This window comes from Phasianus colchicus, chromosome 19 (assembly GCF_987193195.1).
Source record: "Phasianus colchicus chromosome 19, bPhaCol1.hap1.1, whole genome shotgun sequence".
Taxonomy (NCBI): domain Eukaryota; kingdom Metazoa; phylum Chordata; class Aves; order Galliformes; family Phasianidae; genus Phasianus; species Phasianus colchicus.
The window spans coordinates 8318328-8338975 of record NC_143454.1 but is presented as its reverse complement, the minus strand read 5'-3'; the positions used below and the strand labels follow the sequence as shown (position 1 = coordinate 8338975).

The window sequence follows — 20648 nt, the reverse complement described above, 5'->3', positions numbered from 1 at the left end:
CCTGACCCAGCATCACCACGTCCTCTGTCACTGAAATGGGGGAAAAAAAATTAAAAGGACAGAATGATAATGATAAACCTTCCAACAGTTGTTATCACTTCTTTGAAGACAAACCGGCACGGACAACAGAAGTAACAAATAAGGGCTCCAGGCCCACATTTGGCCATTGGTTTCCTCACCAGCCCTGCCAGGCTGGGAGCTGATTTGTCATAGCTTTGTTCTTTAGTGGACATCTGTCCACATGTTGGACAGAGGCCACGTGCTCCCAGGGCACCCAGCACAGCTGACAGCCTGCAGCAGTTCCTGGCAGCCACCAGCCGAGCAGGGCGCACGCTCTCCAAGCCCTTGAGTCATCTGGCAAAAATGCAGACTTTGAGAAGTTGACTTTGCTACATTCTGTGCGTGTTCCTGTAGGCTCATGGTCACGATCAGCCTTCCAGTGCTGCTCAGCTCCTCCAGCAGCTGCTATGGAAACCAGGAGCAGCACCCATTCCCCGAGGGCAGGCGGTTCAGGGGTTGGCTTGTTTCAGCCATGATTTTGGAAGCGTTGCAAGAGAGCAACTCGTGTGCTCAACCAGCATCTGCAGTCATCAGCAGAGCCTCTCTCTCACAAAGGGAAGAGGAGTTAAACAGTCAGCGAGCAGCACAGCAGGGACAACCCCCAACTGCTCCCATCATTCCAAAAAGGAAACTTGAAATGGCTCACTGTGCCAACACTGCATTCTTACCCAGCCGGTCTTCTCCATGCTGGCTATCTGGGGGAGCACAGCTGATACGGCCCTGTGAGGAGGTGCTGCATGCCACAGCCATGTGAGATTAACGCCAAGAATTTAAGGTCAGTCGTTCGGGCCAGCTATTTATAAAGAGGAAGGAAAACAGAACAGCAGTATCACCTCCAGGCCTTAGGAAATGTGTGGTCAAGGAGGATGCATGGGGAGGGCACGCTTCGAGCTCTCCTGCTTTTCCTTCCATTCTCCAAACCAGAACCTTTCAGAAAATGTTCTCAGTTCTGGCACTGTGACCCCAGGGCTGCCAGGACCCACACTCCTCCATTAGCAGCAAAGGTTAAGAACAAAACCACCCCAGCAGCACTGCCTCTAATACAACACACAGCATGCCCATGTTCAGAAATCCAGGCTACACATGAAAGCCTTACAGCCCGCAGGCTTGCAAAGCCCCTCCTCATCTAAATATAAGCCCTCCCTGTGCACGATATTCACTGCATTTCAGTGGTCTTCCTTTTTAAAGGGAACCCAACTCATGTCATCCCTGGGTGCAGACGAAGGATACTTCCCACAGCTAGGACAGGAGTCAGGTTGAATGCTAATGTTTTAGGTCAACTTGAGAAAGAATGACTGCTTCAGGAGCTGCTGACAGGTGTAAGAATTTGGTTTATAATATTGGATGTGAAAACAAACAATTATCAACTATTTACAAGTCCAAAAAAGGATCGCATGCCCACTTGCCAACCAGACCCAAAAATGATACTTGCTATCATATTGTGTGCTATTCAGAAAATGAAACTTTAGAACGTTTCTGCTGAAAATAGAAAAAGCAGAAGTAACCCAAAACGTCCTATTAGGACCAACAAGATAAACCCATCCAATCTGCATGTATTCCAGTAATACATAAGCCATTCTTTCAAACGCGTTTTTCAGAGTGCAACAAAAACCCATTACATCATTTAGAGGTTTCATGGAGGTCAGATGCATCAAATAGAAAAAGCATTTGTCCAAAATGCCTTCTGGGCATTCTTTATAGTATTTGCTTGGTATGTTTGAGTACAAACATATGAGAATTTCACAAATGTTACTGACTGAATCCAAGAGCTACAGGGAAGCAGTACAATCTCATACATGTTAGAAAACAACAACAACAGAGCTGATAGTGGAAACCAGCAGCCAAAGCCACGAGCTGCAGAATGCCTCTGGATGGAGGTCACACTTCTCCTTCAAGGTCCACAAGTTTTCCCTGTAACCTGAGTTCTAATTTCTGTGTTCTGTCAAATTTAGAGGAAGGTAAAAATAAGAAAGCTTTTACTTCCCACCTCTCTGCTGAATGTTACTGCCATGGGAACGTGCTCTGCACGCTGCCAGTTTCTTCCCAGATAATTTCCTATTTCTCTGCTAAGCCTCTGGCTCACACATGACTCAGATTTAGCACTTCAGTGAGATAAGCATGCGCCCCATCCTATACTTAAAATTAGCAGGGCAAGCTTCAGCTCCTTCTTAAGAGCCAAGGATAATCAATCATTTACTTCAATGAAAAATGTGCTGGTTTGTATCCGAAACCAACTTGAGCTACTTACTCCTTTGTCTGGGCATAGGAAGGGCAACAAAAAGCAAAGCTAACAGTAAGCTATGAGCACAGGGCTGGCAATCACACCTCACACGTGTTTGTTTCTTCATGATCCAGGGAGATAAGCCCTTCCAACACAAGCAGCATAAAGACAATAAAATTGTTTAATACAGAAAAGGATAGTTGCTGCATAAAAATAAGGATATTTAAGGGGAAAAAAAAAGTCTGACATCTTGTATTTAAACGAAAAGCTGTATGGATATTGATCACACAGGTGACTCATGAACGTAGGAGCGACAGCACAGTTCTCCAGGAGAGTTCAGGATGTTCTCAGCTTCTCCATCCGCTAAATCCAGAGGAAGATCTGTGGAGCAGAATGAAAAAAAAAAAAAAGAACACAGCAGTGAGTGCTGGAATTTCCCTCAGGCAGAATTAATTTAGCAGATCTGATCTCAAAGAGACTTCCACAGTCCTGAGCATCAGAAACTTATTATGGGAATGTACTGATATTTCCAGCATCTTTTACTTGACACTGCATCAATACACACTGCTAGATATAACTGTGCTCATTCTAAAGCTTACCATCCAGAGAGAGAAATGTTCTACTTGGTAGGGAAACAAAGTTTAAGAGTCTTGCTAAAAGTAATCCATCAAGTCAGTGGCAGAGTGGATCACAGTGTTAACCTCAGTTCTCAGTTCAGTTCTTCAGCTGTAAATCACCATCTCAATTCAGCCAGAAAGGAACTGATTTATTTCACACCCTCTTTCAACCTGACAAATGGAGTAGATGCCAGATTTGCACGCACAGCTTGAGCACACACATCGTGTGCTCGAGAGGCAGAGGGACGAGGCTGGGGATGAGTGTGACCTAACTGAAAACCCTCTCCTCTATGAACAATTTACCTCACTGGAAAGCACATACTCAGAGCACGGACTATTAGCCCTGTGCAGTGACATTCAAAAGGAAATCAGAATTTGTATGTTACTACTGTTTTCAACACTTGTTCTCCTACACCACTCAACTGTTTTATTCTGGTTCTATTTGTACTCTTAATGAAGAATTAGACATGAGATGGTACTTACGTGTTAGTTGATCCAAAACCAAACCCTGAAAGAAATGTAAAAATAGAAAAATCATGGTTAGAAGTGAATGCTTAGGATGCACAGTACGTGTTCCCTCCTGCACACCAATAGAGAAATATTTCTTTCCTGCCTTAGGCCAGGGAAAGTGATGCCCAAACAATGGAAGTCAAATCTCCATCTAGAAGAAAAGTGACTTGGCTCAGCTCCTGGGAGGGCTGTGCTTTCACTGCTAATCTGCTAGCTTCATTCATTAGCACCAACTGCATACAATGAGCCTGCTTCATTCACCTCCCCACAAAAATAAGAGGGCTGCTTTCTGAGGATGGAGCCTGTGCTTAATGCAAGCCAGCAGTGGCAGGCCACCAATGAACTATGTGTTCTCCCTCAAAGGCTCTGATCTCTGCCCTGTGTAAATCACTGCAGCTTCACCAAGCTTCATCAGGTAAAAAACCTGGCTGTTGGTGCTCTAGCTCAATTTGGCAGTGTGCATTCTTTGCTTGCATACAGCTACCCATGCTCATGGCACCAAAGAGATATTCACCGCTTCTCAATATTTTCGTTTGAGAAGAGCAACTCCACAAAAAGGGGTGAAAAGCAATAATCTGGTGAAGTATAAAAAGGAGCAATTTGGGTGAAAAACAATAATCTGGTGTAGTATAAAGAGCAGCAATTTATTCACATGCAAAGCAGCAAGTGATGGAATCATGAGATTAAGTCAGATTAATCTCTGCAGACGACTTCTCCAGACCACAGTGCCTATATAGGAGGACCATGCTTAATTTTTAACAGGGAGATGAGCAATCACAGTTGAGTTCCAGGGAAACCTGGAGACATGAGACCTGTTAGACTTGTTATAGTTGAGTTTCTCCTACCTCCTCCACCTGACCCGAAAGCAGAGAATCCACTGCTCTGTGTGCCAAAACCAGTACCCTGCTGTGACAGTGATCCAAACGTTGGGGTATTCTGATTTGCTAACGTGCCAAATGATGCTGTGTTGTTACTGGTACCACCAAACCTGCAGTTTAAAAGAGAAAAATTGTGTTTGCAAGCTCATTCTCATTCATAGTGGAAGTTTGTCCCCACAATGAAATCAGCACGATCCTTAAACAGGGATACATCAGTGGAGTGATATCACAAGATACAAATGATTGTACATTCTGGAAACGGATTTCCTTGATGTAGGAAGGACTGCTGCAAGTAGGGATGTCTGCACAGCCCCCATCCCTAATGTCCACCTGGCAGATGGGCAAATATGTTCATACTTACTCAAAGAACATTTTCAAGTGCTTGGCAATGCCAACACCAGCCATCGAATAGAAGACCTTAACTCACCCTCTGAGTAACATTCACCCTTAAAGCTCAAAAAGCACTGTTGTATTTCACAATCAGGGCAGCAAACAGCGATTTACTCCAGGTTGCTCATGGCCAGGGCACAAAGCAGAGCCCAGGTGCACAACTCAGACTCCCAGCTTTCAGACAATACTTTACCTACTGCCACACAAACGGCCTGCAGACTTCCCAGATCCTTTCTCTTCCCAGCCCGTTTGGAAGCTCCACTGCTTCCCTGAGGATCTGCACCTACTTGGCCACTTCCCCACCACACCTTTGGATTATTTCCCTAACTGCTTTTGGAAACTGAAATAAGAAACACATTTTTATATATGGAAATTGATCTCCTTTCTCCACCCACTCCATCCAACCAAGCATTGTAGAGCTATCAGCATGACACGCTAATGAGACCATGATATGCATTATGGTTCTCTACCCCCCACGTACACTTCTTCCAAACCTGAATGCTAGAGGAGCACTCAAACAGAAGCTTCAGGCGTTTCTCTCTTAAACCAGGCAAAATACAGACACAAAATATTCAGATGACAAGCACTGCTAAGAATCTGCAAGCACTCAGTGCTGCTAACACCAACCCAGTAGCAGCCCTCCCCTGAGCAGGCTGCCAGCCACGTTGAATAGCGTTCCAGCTTTGCAAGGCTGTGCTTCAAATGCACTCTTGTCATTTCTGACTTAAAATACGAAGCGACAGTGCATTAACCCACCTCTCCATCCATCCAGATCTAGTAGAGAATTAAAAAAATAAAAAAAAGGAAAAAGAAAAGCAAGAAAAATATCAAAACACATCTCTCCAGATAAAGGACAGTTCTTGCAGCAGCGTGACAAGCAATTCACCTGCTAAAGGACATCACCTCTCCTAGTCTACACAGTCGACTGTGCACACTGCCCCACACTGCATTACAACAGGGCAGCTCAGTGACTTTGCAGCTTTGGCCTCATTTACCAATCCTGGGCTGGCTCCTGGCCCACGTAACTTGCAGGCAGCATCAGTTCAGAACCATGGATGTGGATTTCCCAGCAAGGGGAGAACAGGTTTTGTTGTTCTTTTAGAAAAGGAGCGAGGTGAGGATATGCACTGCAGAACAAGAGGGTTTTACAGTGCTCTGTCTCCTCAGGACTATGACATTAAACACACAAATCATGTCTGACAGGAAGCGGTGGTGAAAACAGCGACAAGGAAGCGTGGTTCAAAGTGCTTCTTCCAGCTGCAACCACAAGAGCAAGGCTGTTGAAAAAGGCTGAGCATTGTGCAAGCAGGAAAATAGCTTAAGCTGTGGAGAGATTCTGTTTATTTATTTAACATGTAGAAGACATGAGATCCAGTCATTGCCTGGGAACAACTGAAGCAAACCCATCTCACCCAGATGCTCAGGTCTTTTGTGAAGCACTGACATAAAGCAGGATTGAGAGGCACTTGAGTTAGTTTATGAAAGCAAAACCTTATTTGCTCACAAACAGTCGGAATTTCAGTCTGTTTAAAGAAGTGTAGTGGTTTCTATTTTGATACCTAAGTCATTTACCAAGTGATGCAGATTCTTCAGAATTGAAGGAACAATGAATCATGGATTTAAGTTAGAAGGAACAGGCAATTAACTGCACTGGAATTGTGATTTTTAAACTCTCTCCTACAGAGGAAGGCAGGAAGTCAGTCCTGCACAGGACTAAATCACACTCTGAACTATCACTTTATAGCAGGACTTGTAAAGTTGCCTGGGGATTTTGAGAGCATTCAGTTTCAGTAAAAAAAATCATGCAGCATAGCACTGAGAGATGGAAGTGAAGAAGGTATCACCTGATTTAAGTGCTGACATCTCTATGAGCACATCCTTCTTTGTGGGGATCTAATTAAGTCATTTTTACTCTTTCCAAAGGGAATCTCCAATCTGCTGCACCAGAGTTCAAAGTGCTGCTGAAGAACCCAGCTGAGGCCTCCCACAGCTCAAGGGTGCCCCAGCAGATGGGATCTAACCAACCTCACGGGGGAATTCACAAGTACACTGCAGGATGTTCTACGTAAGGGCAGTTCATCCTGAAACCAGAGACAAACACTTGTGAAATGTGTAAGCACTAAGATTGGGAAGATGACCAGCTTCCTTTTTTTTTCTCTAATTGGGTCAAATAAATCTGGATATAACTATAGGACATGCAGGTGAGTTGCTTGCAGGTGGCACAATGCTGAAGAGGTGGATTTGCTGCCTACTGCAGAAGTTGCTTTGTAAGGTTTGAACTTCTTTATTTGCTGAGCTAAAGAAGGAATCAAGTGCTAACTGCTCTGGTGCCAAGCACAAACTTAAGAGATAAAGAAACACACAAAAAAATGATCAGTGTGAGATAAACACAACTCACACGGGGACCACAGGCTGTTACAGGTACCTCCTCCCACCCTCCAAAGGTGAGAGGACAGACTGAATTCTCATGAGTATCTCTAGCCCAAATCTCACAGGTGGATAAGGTGGCTCGACAGCGTCACAGACAGTATTTGTTACTTTCCTTGCTGGCATAAATTGTAGGTCTCCAACTGAACACATCAAGTGTGCACACAGAAAATACCCCTGCCTTCACTTACACACACGCAGGATCACTCACATTCCCCATCAGACATTATATCCTCTGGGGCAAAGGCTTTTGCTTTATGCCAATTAAAGCCTTTACCCTGCTGGAGAGGTAACTAAGCACAGGAGGAGCTGTAATGCAAGGATATTACTTTCCCAAACCCTGGCCCCAAGTTGGCTTACCCAAATCCTCCGGCGCTGGCTGCTGCTGTGCCCTCGCCGAACACTTTGCCTCCCGTCGAGCCCAGAGGGCTTGAAAAGGTTGGGGCTGAACCGAATGCTGGCACCCCTCCAAACCCAGGGGATCCCCCAAAAGTGGGAGGGCTGCCAAACACTGGAGCAGCACCGAAGCCACCTGAGCAAAACAGAGGCAAAAAATAAAAAAGGGACAAGAATATAAAGTAAACAACAGTGAAGAAAGAAAGAAAGAAGAAAACTACATTTCCAAGTAGACAATCTCTACAATGGGTTGTTCATCTTGTTCATCATCTAAACAAACAAAACTCACTGCTACAAAGCTTCCAGACTGCAGGACAATTTGTTACAAAAGAGGTGAATGGGAAAAGTGCCTGAATACATGTAAAAAAACACTATACAAATTAAGAAACTACCCACAGAAGACCACATTCTGGGCCTCCTGAACACGCAAACATGAAATCAACTCATCCTCCAGGGCTGGTAATATAGCCAGGGTGGTAACATATCACTCATGCTTGCATAGTGAGGCAGGATCTCTACCTGCTTTATGTATAAACACCAGAATCTTAATTGAGACAGCAAGCATGCACAGTAACTAAGTTTCAGTAATCATACATACAACAGGGAACAGAGATGCTTTCATTGTAATAAATAAATTAAAAAAAAAAAGATACTGTCTTCTAGAGGTCTGAACAGACTTCTACACTGTTCTATGTTCATTTACTATTGGCCTGTTTCTAATTGAGACTGTGGAATGTGAAGGACACCTGCTCTTTTGTTTGACTAGGGCTGGGGACTGGGTAGCACCACACATTTTAATACCCTGGGTGAAATTCTAGTCCATGTCAAGGTAATGGATACTGTTTGGCTGTAAACACAAAAGGTCTGGAAAAAATAAATGCTAGGCCTGAATTATTTAAACATAGATCAGCTATCTCATTACCCCTAGCTCTAGGAAGTTAGAGTATTTATTGGAGGGGCTCAAGCTTTGCTAGGGATATGCTTTATTTTGCAATTTGTGTTAACAAATAGCAGAGAAAGAAAAGTGAAACATGCAAGTAGTGAGTGCAGAACAAAATTTGAGGGGGGAGGGGGGCAGGTGACAGTAAAAAAAAGACTCAAATTCTCTATATTTGATTAAGTTAATTCAATCAATAGAACCAACAGCTCATTTCCCAACAGAGGAAGCTGAAACATGTCTGATACCCACGTCACAGAGGAAGCTATCCCACAGTAGAAACCTATGCATTCACTCACATGAAGAAATGGGAACAAAAAGGGTTACAAAACCCAGACTGAATACAATTTTCCTAAGGAAAACAATTTTGGAATACAATTTTCCTAAGGAAGCATCCACAAGAGGAAAAATCTGTTCAATTCCATAGCCTGTATTTTAAACTGTACGCTAAATAAGACCAGCACTAATTCACACAGCTCCCTGCCTTTAAACCACAATGGGAATTTCTGGAATGAACCTCTGGAAATGCAGTTTACTTGATGGTTTTGCACAGTAGATTGTAAATCTCTGTCTTGGATCCACCAGTTAAATACACCAGGGTTGCTACTTACAGCTTAAAAAGCAATGCTAGTAACACATACTGATTGATTATCCACAGACATTTCCTGCACAAATAAAAAAAGCCCAGGCTTGGTATAAACATATAAACAGCAGAATGCTCCACCAAACAGCTCACACAAACATGAGTGCTCATAGAGAGTGGGTTAACAAAGTACCTGCTTTGGTTGGACTAGAGAACCCAAAGCCTTGAGATGCCACGCTGCCACCACCAGAGCTGAAAGTGCCTGTAGGTTTCTGGTCTCCAAAAGATGAGTTGCCAAATCCAAAGGCCTTGGCTCCACTGTTCCCAAATAAGCTAGAAGAATCTGGGGAGATGAAGGTTACTTGTGAAGCTCATAACACACAACATTCTGTGCCACACCTCATTGCTGGGTCAGGAGAAAAGGAAACCCCTTTTACTTCCCCAGTCCTCAAGCACAGGAAAGAACACTGCAGAGATAAGCTGTTTTCCCCATTTCTGTAGGGGTTTGTAGTTCTACCAAACCACACTCGATCTCATGGGCCACTAAGAGCACCTTTTTATTGCAGTCTTAGTGAATAACAGTAGGGTCACGATATTGAGATTTCTACCACATCCCAGTGACAGATGATTTGTTTTGTTGCAGCCCACACTGCAGTCAGTAGAAGTCAGTCACTCCAGTGAGAAATCAGAGCAACCCAATCAGCCTTTCTTGACAATACAAATATCCATTCACCACAACTACAGACTGTCTGTTCTTATGGCAATGGCCAGTATTCCTTAACACAATTATTTGACAGTTAGAATTACAGGGCTTTAAAGCAGGAGCTACACTTTGCCAGCCTCACAGAAGTGACCCAAGTTTTTGTCTTTCATGAGGCTACAGAGAATTTGAGCATCTAGTGGGCCAAGGGAAAACAGCTGAAACCTTTCCCTGGTGAACCATGTATTTTATTTCATCACAAAACCCAATACTGCAATATAGGAGGACTAAGTTAACAAGGATTGAGGACTGACCACAACCATTAATCTCAGTGGCTCATTAAAGAGGCAATAAAAGAAATAGATTTGCTCTCACAATGCTTTAAATGCTACTTTTAGCCACACGGCTAATTCTACAGCTTTCCTTTGTTCCTCTACTTTTATGCCTTAGCCACTGCTTCCCCACTTCATGCTTGCTAGCTGCTGGGCTCCACCCCTTCTGCTTTTTGCTTCTGTCAAATCCAATTTGCAAGTGATGAAATAAAAAAGCTGGGCAGTCTCTATGAAACAAGAGCCACAGCTAAGAAATAGTTAACAGCAGCTTCTGTGGCATACAGAGACAGATAAGGAAAGTAGATCTGCAAAAGCTGTGAACAGAAGGCACGAGTGAGCCTCAAACTAATTGCTACAGCACAGAACAACACATACGCACCTCAGCACAAATCTTAGAGTATTACCAAGACCTATTAGCTTGGTAATCTCAAGACTAATGTGTTTTTAATCCAAGCCTGGCAATAAAAATAAATCTTTACATTAGCGGGCAGTGATCGATCCTTGCATTAACAGTTAATTGTTTAGAGCTTCTAAGGATTCCTAATAGACCCTTTAAAGTCCTTCTTGCAAAGGAACCTGGGGATACCTTGCTGTACTCTTAATACTTCCCCTGCCTTCTTTTGTGAGGTTGCTTGGCTGGACAAGAAGCAACACGTGGGAGGGTTAGTTTGGCACCTCACATGCAGATCAATTTAACTACAACACCCATGTGAAGTGATGCCTGCTAGCTGCCAGCCAGGGCTAAAGAAAGGTCAAGCACTGAGTTCCTCCTCCTAAAGAAGACTTTAAGACAATTTCTCTATGAGCATCACAAAAGCTGGGCAGACACCCACATCCCCAGGAAGAACCCACCCCCCTAGGAGGAGAACCCACCCCGTTTACCAAATCTGGATAAGAACTGATAAAAGGAACTCTACAGCTCTGCTTCCTTACCAAAAGGGACTACATCCCCAAAACAATTACTGAGTGTATTTATTTTTCTTAACTATAAATATACAACTAAAGAAACAATTAGTATATCCTAAGCAATAACTGAGAGCTTATCCATGCAGCAAGTTTTGATCAAATATGTTATATGTGCTGCAAAAAGACACTCGTGTCAAGGACAGAAAGCTGAAGAAACTGCTGTCCATCACATGCATTGACTTGGTTTCACTTACATATGAGATGCAATGACTTTTTTTTAGAATGCAAGAAAAAGCTTCCTGACTTCAACTAAGTTGGAAGCAGACATTCAGTGACAAGAATTTAGAGTATTTGATTTTAAAGAACCACTTTGGTCACAGAATTCCATGAAAACAATAAATACTCTTTGTATTTCTTCCCTTTGCTTGTTTGTTGCAATTGCTGCCCTACTTATTTTCCATAAACCTAGAAGGAAAACTACAGAAGAACACATCAAACATACTGTCTGCCTCTGTTACCCCTACAAGCCTTTACTCAAAGACAAAGAACAGCAGAAAAGCAGATGGGATCACAAAGCAGATGGGAATCGGAGCACATTTTGTATTCTTGTTTTCTTCACTTACTCTGGGAAGCTGCTGATCCAAATCCTCCACTGGAGGAACCAAAGGGATTCTTATTGGCTGCATCCTGACTTGGCTTTCCTCCCAGACCACTGAAGAAGCCTCCACCTCTCCCACCACTTCCAGATCCAAACAAGCCTCCGGTGGAAGAGGACGACTGCTAGGACACAAGAATGGGAAGAATGGGGATTTAAACAAAGTCAAAGCAGCACATGCCCCCAGGGGTGACTTTCCCAACCCTCCAAGCATACCAAGCACTGAAGAACCAGTGAGCAGACTCTTCAAACACGTAACACCATGAAATATGACTTAAGTCTCACATCTCATCTACAGAACAAAGTATGCCTTTGAAAAACACTCTATATTGTCCAAGTGACTAAAGAAGAATACTCCACTTTCCACTTAGCAGGGAATAAAGACAGGTTTATACTCCATCCCTACCTTATCTCCCCCGTGATTAGATGCTTGCCTCTGCACACCCCTTGGAAAACATGCAGATGCAGTTTTGGTGCCTCCTACATTAGCAAATACCTTCAAGTAGAGCCTGGGACAACTTCTACTGACCACATCAAATTCCACCTTTTCTACTAGAAGCAGGTAGAGCACCCTGAACAAATCCACTGTACGTTACATTCCCTTATTTCTGCAAATGCAATAAATACTTGCCTGCCCAAAGACAATGCCTCCAGTATTTGCTGCTTGCCCAAACACAGAACCCGTGTTGCTAGAACCAAAACCTACCAAGGAAAGGAAGGAAAATTAATCACAAGAACTGTTTCTAGGATAGAAGACAAAGCAAGGAGGCAATACTAGTCCAGAACAGGGAAGGACAGATCTCCTATGCCAAAACACCAGGATACAAATGATGTTACTAAATGTATCTAGGTTGGTAAAATTTGAAATGTGCCAACAAATAATAAATTCAATTGACAATGTATTTGCTACTAATATGAGAGAACTGAATCTTTTTTTTTTTTTTTAACGTTGCTATAATAATGCTGCAAGTCATGGACAAGCACTGTAGCATTTTGATTTCCCCTGTGTAGAGAGGATCTGTGCTTTGTTACCTAAAGATTCCTTTTATAGATAATGAAATGTTTTGATTAAAGAAAGAACTCCCCATTCCATTTCCCAGTTCACTTAAATGTGCATTTTGTAATAAAACTTGCAGCTTCTATAATTAGGAACACCTTTCTCAAGTTCATTTCCTCCAGTTTAACTATTCTCTGTTACTGTAGTTAAAATGAACAAGAAGTTTTGCCTACAGTGCCATCATTTTTAATTAAATAAGCCTAATTAGGTTTTCTTCCTTGGAAATACGTGCTAATATTACTATGTATGCTTCACTTTTCCCTGGAAGCTCTCTGAAGATTGGACAGACAAAGCTGTGGAAAAAAATCCCAATATATTGTAGCAATGTGAACAACAACAGGAGACTGACAAAGGTTTGGTCTGGGCAAGTGTCCAATTTAATTGTATAGACAGGTAGCTGATGGTCATGTTACTGCTATATTTAATTTGGGATGCTTCCAAACACAAAAGTGGATTTAACAGATTAGTTCCTCACTAACCCATAATTTTGAGGGGTTAACACATTTTTTGCCATGACATATCATGATATAATAACAGACCCAGCTGTACAGCCAGCGTGGCATGGACACAGTGCAGAACGAAGCACTGCATCTGCATTCAATCCCCTGATTATAGCCTCAGAGCTACCTTGGTACTTCAGCATAACAATTTACAATGTAATAGTTTGAGATCTTATAAGTGTGCTGAATCCTACCCAATTCTTATGCAACAGACAGCACACCATGTAGTTCAAAATAAAGCCAAGGTAGACTTGGGAGTTGAGATGAATTGCAAAGCCTACATTCAGTGGTGTTCAATGGAGATCAAGGCTGAGCAAAAGCTTCTTTGGTCTCCAACATTAACTTCCCCTCTACATGCACTGCAGCTCCTATTCTTACTAATTGAAAAAAATAATAATAATGAAGTGCTAGAAGGAAAGAAAAGCATTCAAAGAAGCCTGACTTTTCCCAGTGATAGATACTGCTAGAATACTGTGTGTGTCTCTGTACTGCTCTTACCTGAGGCTTGGCAGAAGCTGAACCCAGCAGATGATGTAGTGGTAGTAGCAGCAGCAGCATTACCAAAGACAGATCCCCCTTGCCCAAAGCTGCTGCTTTGCCCAAACACCAGAGTGCTGCTTTGTCCAAACATCCCACCCCCAGTGCTGGCAGATGGCTGTCCGAAGGAGAAGGAGCTTGCACTGTTGGCACTAGAAGATGCTCCAAATACATTGCCACTGCTTGAAGCTGCAGTGGAAGCTGCTGGCTGGCCAAAGGCAGGCACTGTCCCAAATCCAGACTGGTTGAAGGTAAAACCACTTGAAGAACTGCTTGCTGGCTGCCCAAAGGTCGGTGCTTGGCCGAAGGCTGGCTGACCAAAGCCCCCAGTTGTGGTGGTGCCAAATGCAGAAGTACCAAACCCTGTGCTGGCAGCTGGTGTGGTCACGGTGGCAGTGGTGGGTTGTCCAAATGGAGCTGATGCTGTGGTACCTGCCGGCAGTTGGCCAAAAACAGATGGTGTGGAAGGAGTGGCAGTTGTATCACTAGCAGGCTGGCTAAATGCTGAGCCAGAAGAGCTGGAATTTGGAGGCTGAGAGAATACCGAGGAGCCTGCAGAGGTGGGGACAAACACTGAGGCAACAACAGCTGGACTCTGTACGCAAGTAGGAACATCAGCAGCAGCAGCAGCCAGTGTGCTTGTTGCTTCTGCAGGAGAGGCAATGGTTGTTGCAGAGGCTGTCACTGAGATGCTCTGATCCTGTGGGACAGAGGCTGAGGCAGCAGGAGGCACTGGTGCCTTCAGCTCACTTGTGGAAGCAGGAGTCGCAATGGCATCAGGGGGAGGTGCTACTGATGCAGTACTGGAGCTCATGGTGTCCCCAGCTGCTGTCTGAGACACAGGGGGCTCTTTCATGGGCTCTGAAAGCTGTATCTGTGGCTGTGGAGCCTGCGTTGTTGTAGGTGAAGACTCAGGTGCTTCATTTTCAGATATTTTTTCTGAAGCAGACAGCAGCTTGGCATCTCCTCCACCCTTATTAGAAGTTGCAGCCGGAGCAGCATTTTGTGACGAACTCAAGAAATTCCCAAACGAGAGAGAAGTTGAAGTGGGGACAGTAGAAGGGGCAGAAGTGGATGTGCTCATGCTGCTTGCTTGCTGAATACCAAATGAAAAGTTGAGTTTGTTTCCACTAGAGCCTCCAAGATTAAATACCCCAGGAGACCCTGTGCTGGTTATCTGAACATTGCCAAAGAGATTGCCTGTGGCACTGGTGCTGATAGAGGTGGGTGCTGTGCCAGCTGATGTGACTGATGTTGAAGTAGCTTCTCCAGCTTTTCCTAATACCAGAGGGGGTCCAAAGACAAACCCAGAAGGTGATGTAGATGCTTTAGTTGATTGTGCTCCTGCAGCACTGGTAGATGGTGTTTTAGTGGTGGTTTTGGCATTATCATCTGCTTGACCAACACGCAGTCCTGAGAAGCTCCCCAGAGTTTCTCCAGATAGACTGCCCAGAAATAAGGTGTCCCCTGACTTAGTTGGAGGGATATCTGATTTGCCAGAGGCCGTGGAGGGAGCAGAAGATGTTGCTGCAGCAGGTTTGTTTGACTGAGTGCCATCTGCTGAAGAGCTATTTGCTACTATGGCTCCTGAAGCACTTGCTGGCTTGAGGGAGCCAAAAGCAAAGGAGCTCTCAGGGACTGCTCCAAATTTGGAACCCCCAGCAAGCGAAAATGAATCAGGTTGAGTGGAATCCTTGGCAGGGGCTGTAAATGGAAGACAGAAGTTACAAATTGAGTTATAATATGCTAAGCTCTATTTTTTTTTTTAACTACAATAGCATGATTTAGTGCTACACAGATTGCAAGAGAGTGCTTTTGTCTAAAATCTATAAAGCCTCCTAACCATCAGAAAACTGGTGCTCCCATGTACATTCAAGGTATTACAACAGTGACACTTTCTGAAGCCTTTATTGACAGGTTTACAGTGGCAAACGCTGTCACATACATATACCCCAGCTTCCAACTAACCATTTTTTTCTGTGTAAACCAATGGTCAGAACAGAGCTCAAGTCATATTTTCTGGCACTTGAAAAACCTTCCCCAGAATCAAATCTTTCTTTACAGATTCAACCATTTACAGAACATTGAATGCTGTTTTTATGCAGATGTTTTCAGTTTTGAAATACTAGAGAAAAGCTCTTAAACATAATTGCAAAGCAACTCCAACAGTGTGAAACTGCTGAAGTTTTAAGGGGGGCTGAGCCAGCTTTGATGAATTGTCATTTCATTTCAGAGCACCACTGAAATTCTGACTAGATGATACTGAGTTTTGTTTGGACTTATAATCAATTTGGACAAGGTATGGTAATCTACATGAGGATCAAGTAATTAAGCAAAGGATTCCTAGCACAGCTAAGGCATTATCCTTGTTTTTTACCCTATACTAATAACTGACACTGAAAAACACATCTTTTATTTCCTCCTGGAACACTGAAACTCCTTTTGTTCTTCCATTATCATCTAACAGGCAAAAGTGCTGCCATTCCATGGAGCAATGCAAGGTAACTGCCCTTGCTAAGGCTGTGCTTTACAATTCTGTTTCCAGCACCTCCCACTCCTCCTTTAATCTGTGTTATTTACCTAAACTTTTACGTTAACTTCATCTTCAAGTTTTAAAGCAAGTTAGTTGTTTCTGGTTAAGGCCAACAGAATATTGGTAGCATTTCTGTGGCTGTGATAATTTAAGGACATAAGCTAAGAGGTGTTATCTTGTATCAGAGCAACTGAAATGTAGGAAGGGAGAGAGAGGAGGACGGAGACTTCTGAGCATGCAATCTCTTTTTCAAGGCTGAAACTAGAGTCAGTTAAGTTCAAGACAATTATAAAGCAGATGCTTCATACACCTCTTCCCAAACCAGGTGAATATGACCCACCTATGAAATGTAAAGGCAGCCTATACACTGACATTGTCAAGTTAGCTTTATAAGCAACACAAAGCTGCTCCTATTATTTCCCTCCCATTATTAAACGTTCACTCCACATAATGCCAGTTTCCTATGCCAGACTACTTTGGCAACTTAAAAATCTACAGATTAACAGCAGAGGAAATGACTGCAGATATACTACCCTTCTCATAAACTAGAGCCCCTTGAACGTTCATGGTAGCAAGTATTTTGTTTCCTCTTAATTGAAAGACAGGTGGCCTAGATTCTCCTACACTACAGGACATAATCCAGCATACGTATACAATGTTATTGCAGCTACTGCAATTTTAATAATAGAAGTGCAACATAAAACAAGAACCACATGAATTAGGAAGAGTAAGCATTCTCTTAGCAGAGGACAGATGCATTTTGCACACTCTTCCAAGCCAACCTTGTGAGGCAGCGAGGCTGGGCAGTGTCGGTGATGAAGCAGCTGACGTGACAACACCAAAATTAAACCCAGACCTAGGAGGAAAGAAGAGAAAGGGAAAGAATGACTTTGAGCTCAAAGCACTGAAATTTCCAACCCCATGATTAACACAACCTTGAGACTCAGATTTCCTGTGCAAGTCTGTATTAGGTCAGACACACAGGCATACATGCACAAGAACAGTTTCTCCAACTAGACATTTGTTTCTGCCCTGAGAAGTTTTCTAGGAGGGCTGATGAGAGTCAGAATTCAAAAGCCTTTTAACTGTCCCTCATCCTCTCATATTCTTTTGCTTCTGCTGTACGTTTCTTCCCCATTCAGCTCAGCAGACAAACACCATGCACCAAACTATTACAACTCCTGGGAGACCAGAAACAGCAGAGGCTGTAGCAGTGACCAGAGCTTATTGAAAATTAAAAGATCAGAATGGTAAGAGAGCACACGTACAGAAGGGAGTAACTGGACACTGCCATCCCTTGAAAAGGAGATCACTCACAGCAAGACAGAAATTAAAGTTTCTGTGATTGCTGAACACTAAAAAATTGTGTCTTGCAAAAATGCTGTGATCTTTCAAAATGAGCAATGGGGTGCTCCAGAGACCTTCATCCCCTGAGGCTTTTTAAGCTTTCTCACTGCCTTGTCCTCTGATTCTCAAGGACCAGCTGCTGATGTAGTAGTCAGGCTGCATAACTAAGACATCACAGACAACAGTGCTGTATTTAGCACACGGTTTATAGACTGAAGCACTGCAGCCTGGGACAAAGGCAGGGCTTGTTTGCTTTTTGAGTCTGAATTTCAGTGTTTTAAGACGACTATTTTAGCCTTTTGAAGAGTACTGCAAGGCATTTAGATAACATCCACTTGACAACTAACAAAGACATGTTTAAGACTGAATGAAAACAGTTGTTTGAAAGTATGAGTGCATTCTGAAATACTTAGTGTTACCAGCTTCAAAGAGAAACTCACTTAAATATTAGATACTTAAATACAGAGAAAATTCAAACAATTATTTGTGAGGATCCAGCTCTTCTTCCTCAAAGATAGAATATGACCAAAGAAATATTTTTTCCATCCCTGAACAACACTCCATCAAAGAGGTTTCAGAATCACTAACTGTTCATACCCTGTGCCTTGCTTTGCATTACTGTTACATGACAGAAACCACCAGATGGCATGGTGACTCTTTAATCACTATCATAAACGGAGTACTTTTCGAGTCACAATTTGTTCTGTTGCTTCAAAATAAAAAAGTAATTCAGCAAGCTTGACCATCAGCACAGATTTCAAGCTCTAACTGGAAATTCCTGCACTTCTGTATCTCAAACTTCTACTGGCATTGGAAACCTGAATAGGTATCTCCACATTAGAAAACATTGGATTACTCTCTTTGCAATCAATTTTCAGAAGGATTATTTAAATGATCACATTCAGGTTATTCCCCATTTTTCTCTGAAGTTGGAAGCTTCCAAAGTTCAACCTCTCCACTTACTGCTGTAAAGTCAAAATTCATTCTCACATGTGAAGACTTCTCCCTGTGCAACTTACTAGGGATGATTTTCCTGTGACTGCTCTTTTTTCCTCTAAATAAGAGCAGAGTTTAAAATTATCCATGCTCCCATTTTACAGTACTCTGCAGCTTGTAGGTAATGCTTGCAGTAACAGACGATATATTCATACAAACATCAAATACAAAGAAATGTTCAACTTTATACAGACCCCACAGAAGAAAATGAGAAAGTCTTGTTAGGCTGTGCAGATGTTGCTGGTACTGATGTCACTGTAGAGGTCACAGCTGTAGCAGTTTTTGCTGTCCCTTGTCCTGTAAGTTATACAAAGAAGCATTACAAAAAAGACAACAGTTCACATCACCCAACTATCAAAAAACAACAGGAGAGTTTGCGGGCACAGCCAACAGTTTTTTTCAGTTGCAGACAAAGGATTTTTTGCCAGTTAAATCAGTCTGATATTTGTGCATAGAAACATTCCTGTAGCTGTTACATCATCATAGAGTATGTGAATTATTTCAGAGATGGAAGGCAAAAACATATCTGATTAGAGGAAAGACAGGTGTCACCATCTTTAGGTGCTTTTTCAAAGCTTGCTGTTACAGGTTATACATTCTGAGTCCACTCTGAAAGAGGAATCAATAACTCCCAGATGTAGGCACACAGACAGAATACAGGGTCGTACACAACACTGCACTCCTGTTCCTCTGTACTTTATCTGTTCAAATTCCTGTCTTCAGATAGACACAGCAGCCTCTCAGTGGAGGCAGATCTCTTTTCCTCAGGGTCTTCATTCTCTAAACTGTCACCCTGACAAGTGACATCCAAGGCCTCATTTCTGTCTCCACCACCTGAGATTACCTGAGATTTTGTTGCCAGATGATGTGGGACCAGGTGTAGATGCCACAGGACAAGATGTAGATACAGAAGAAGGTGGAGCCTGTCCCTTAAGTGAGCTTGTTTGGGGTGTCTAAAAAACACAAAGATGTTTTAAGTCAACACAGTCTACACACTGACAAAGGTCCTTCTGATCTTGGTCTGATATTACAAGAGTCAAGCATAGCAAATTAGAGGCAGGTGGTCAAAGTACTTGGCAGCACCCTTAAATTTTGGGCCCTCTATATCTTGACATTTAAGCACTGCTTAATTCAACCCTTTTAACAAGTCTCTTGCAGAGGCCAGCAAACCTCCATGTGCAACAGCTCATTGACTCAAAGAGACCATTGCATGGTTTTCCAATGTGCTATCATAACACTTAGCAGCCTGCCACCAATAAGAAATGTTTTCAGTAAGATACAGGATAGGGAAACAACTCTTTGCCTTGACTAACTAGCACTTCATTTTGGTGAGATTGGAGTATATTTACCTAACACCATTTCCTTTGTTGTTAGCTGCAACCTTTACTTCTGCAAGACTCTAGCCACTGAAAAGCTGCAAGAGGCTTCAAAAGCGAGAAAAGGCAAGACATAAAAATAAAGTAGGGCACAGATAAATAAACAGTCTGCCAAGAATATGGGGCAAGCTGTGAAAGAGACTGTTAAGTGACCTGTTCACCAACAACTAAACCCTGAACTGTATTTAACACGTCTGGGCATGGTACACCACAGGGAAAGTTCTGAATCAAGATACCTGCTTAGCCTGATTTGTAGCAACAGTTGCCAGAACTTGGTGGACTGCCTGGGCTGCAGAGTGAGGAACTGACGACCTGAAAAAGAATTATTAAAACATTAAACGAATGACAAGTCTGAAAGTAGATTTGTTTGTTCCTTGGAATGCACAGCTTCCAAAAGACACTAATAACTTCCATTATTAAAGATTCCAAGCACAACTCCAAATGAACAAATCTGATTAGGGAATAAACCTATTAAATGAATCATCCACATTTAACAAAAGAGGTCTGCAAATGCGTTTAAAGCTCTAGACTTAAATGATCAAGTCTTCTTCACACACTCTTGTCTCCAAAGAGAGTCAAGCTTTTCTACTTTACAAGGAGCTGGTGAAAAAATCAGCAGGTAAGGGGATTACAATTTTATGCCTGGTGGATAACAAAAGTAAGAAGCTTCCTTTATAGTGCAGAGCCCAG

General features: G+C 42.8%; 1 protein-coding gene across 3 annotated transcripts in view; it reads right to left on the bottom strand.

Annotated features, from left to right (window-relative positions):
- Positions 1-1727: 1727 nt before the first annotated feature.
- The window catches only part of NUP214 (nucleoporin 214), a 40298-nt gene continuing 21377 nt past the window's right edge, over positions 1728-20648 (bottom strand). For 2 of the 3 annotated variants that reach the window (XM_090121375.1, XM_090121376.1), the window contains 12 exons: positions 20195-20270; positions 19427-19535; positions 18777-18879; positions 17022-17095; positions 13668-15410; positions 12244-12314; positions 11581-11737; positions 9213-9362; positions 7464-7635; positions 4254-4396; positions 3382-3406; positions 1728-2662 (listed from right to left, as the gene is read on the bottom strand). In XM_090121375.1, the coding sequence (XP_089977501.1) occupies positions 2629-2662; positions 3382-3406; positions 4254-4396; positions 7464-7635; positions 9213-9362; positions 11581-11737; positions 12244-12314; positions 13668-15410; positions 17022-17095; positions 18777-18879; positions 19427-19535; positions 20195-20270 (2857 nt within the window). In that variant the 3' untranslated portion in view covers positions 1728-2628. The remainder of the gene's footprint in view (positions 2663-3381; positions 3407-4253; positions 4397-7463; positions 7636-9212; positions 9363-11580; positions 11738-12243; positions 12315-13667; positions 15411-17021; positions 17096-18776; positions 18880-19426; positions 19536-20194; positions 20271-20648) is intronic. The other variant, XM_031601734.2, reaches the window with a different exon arrangement.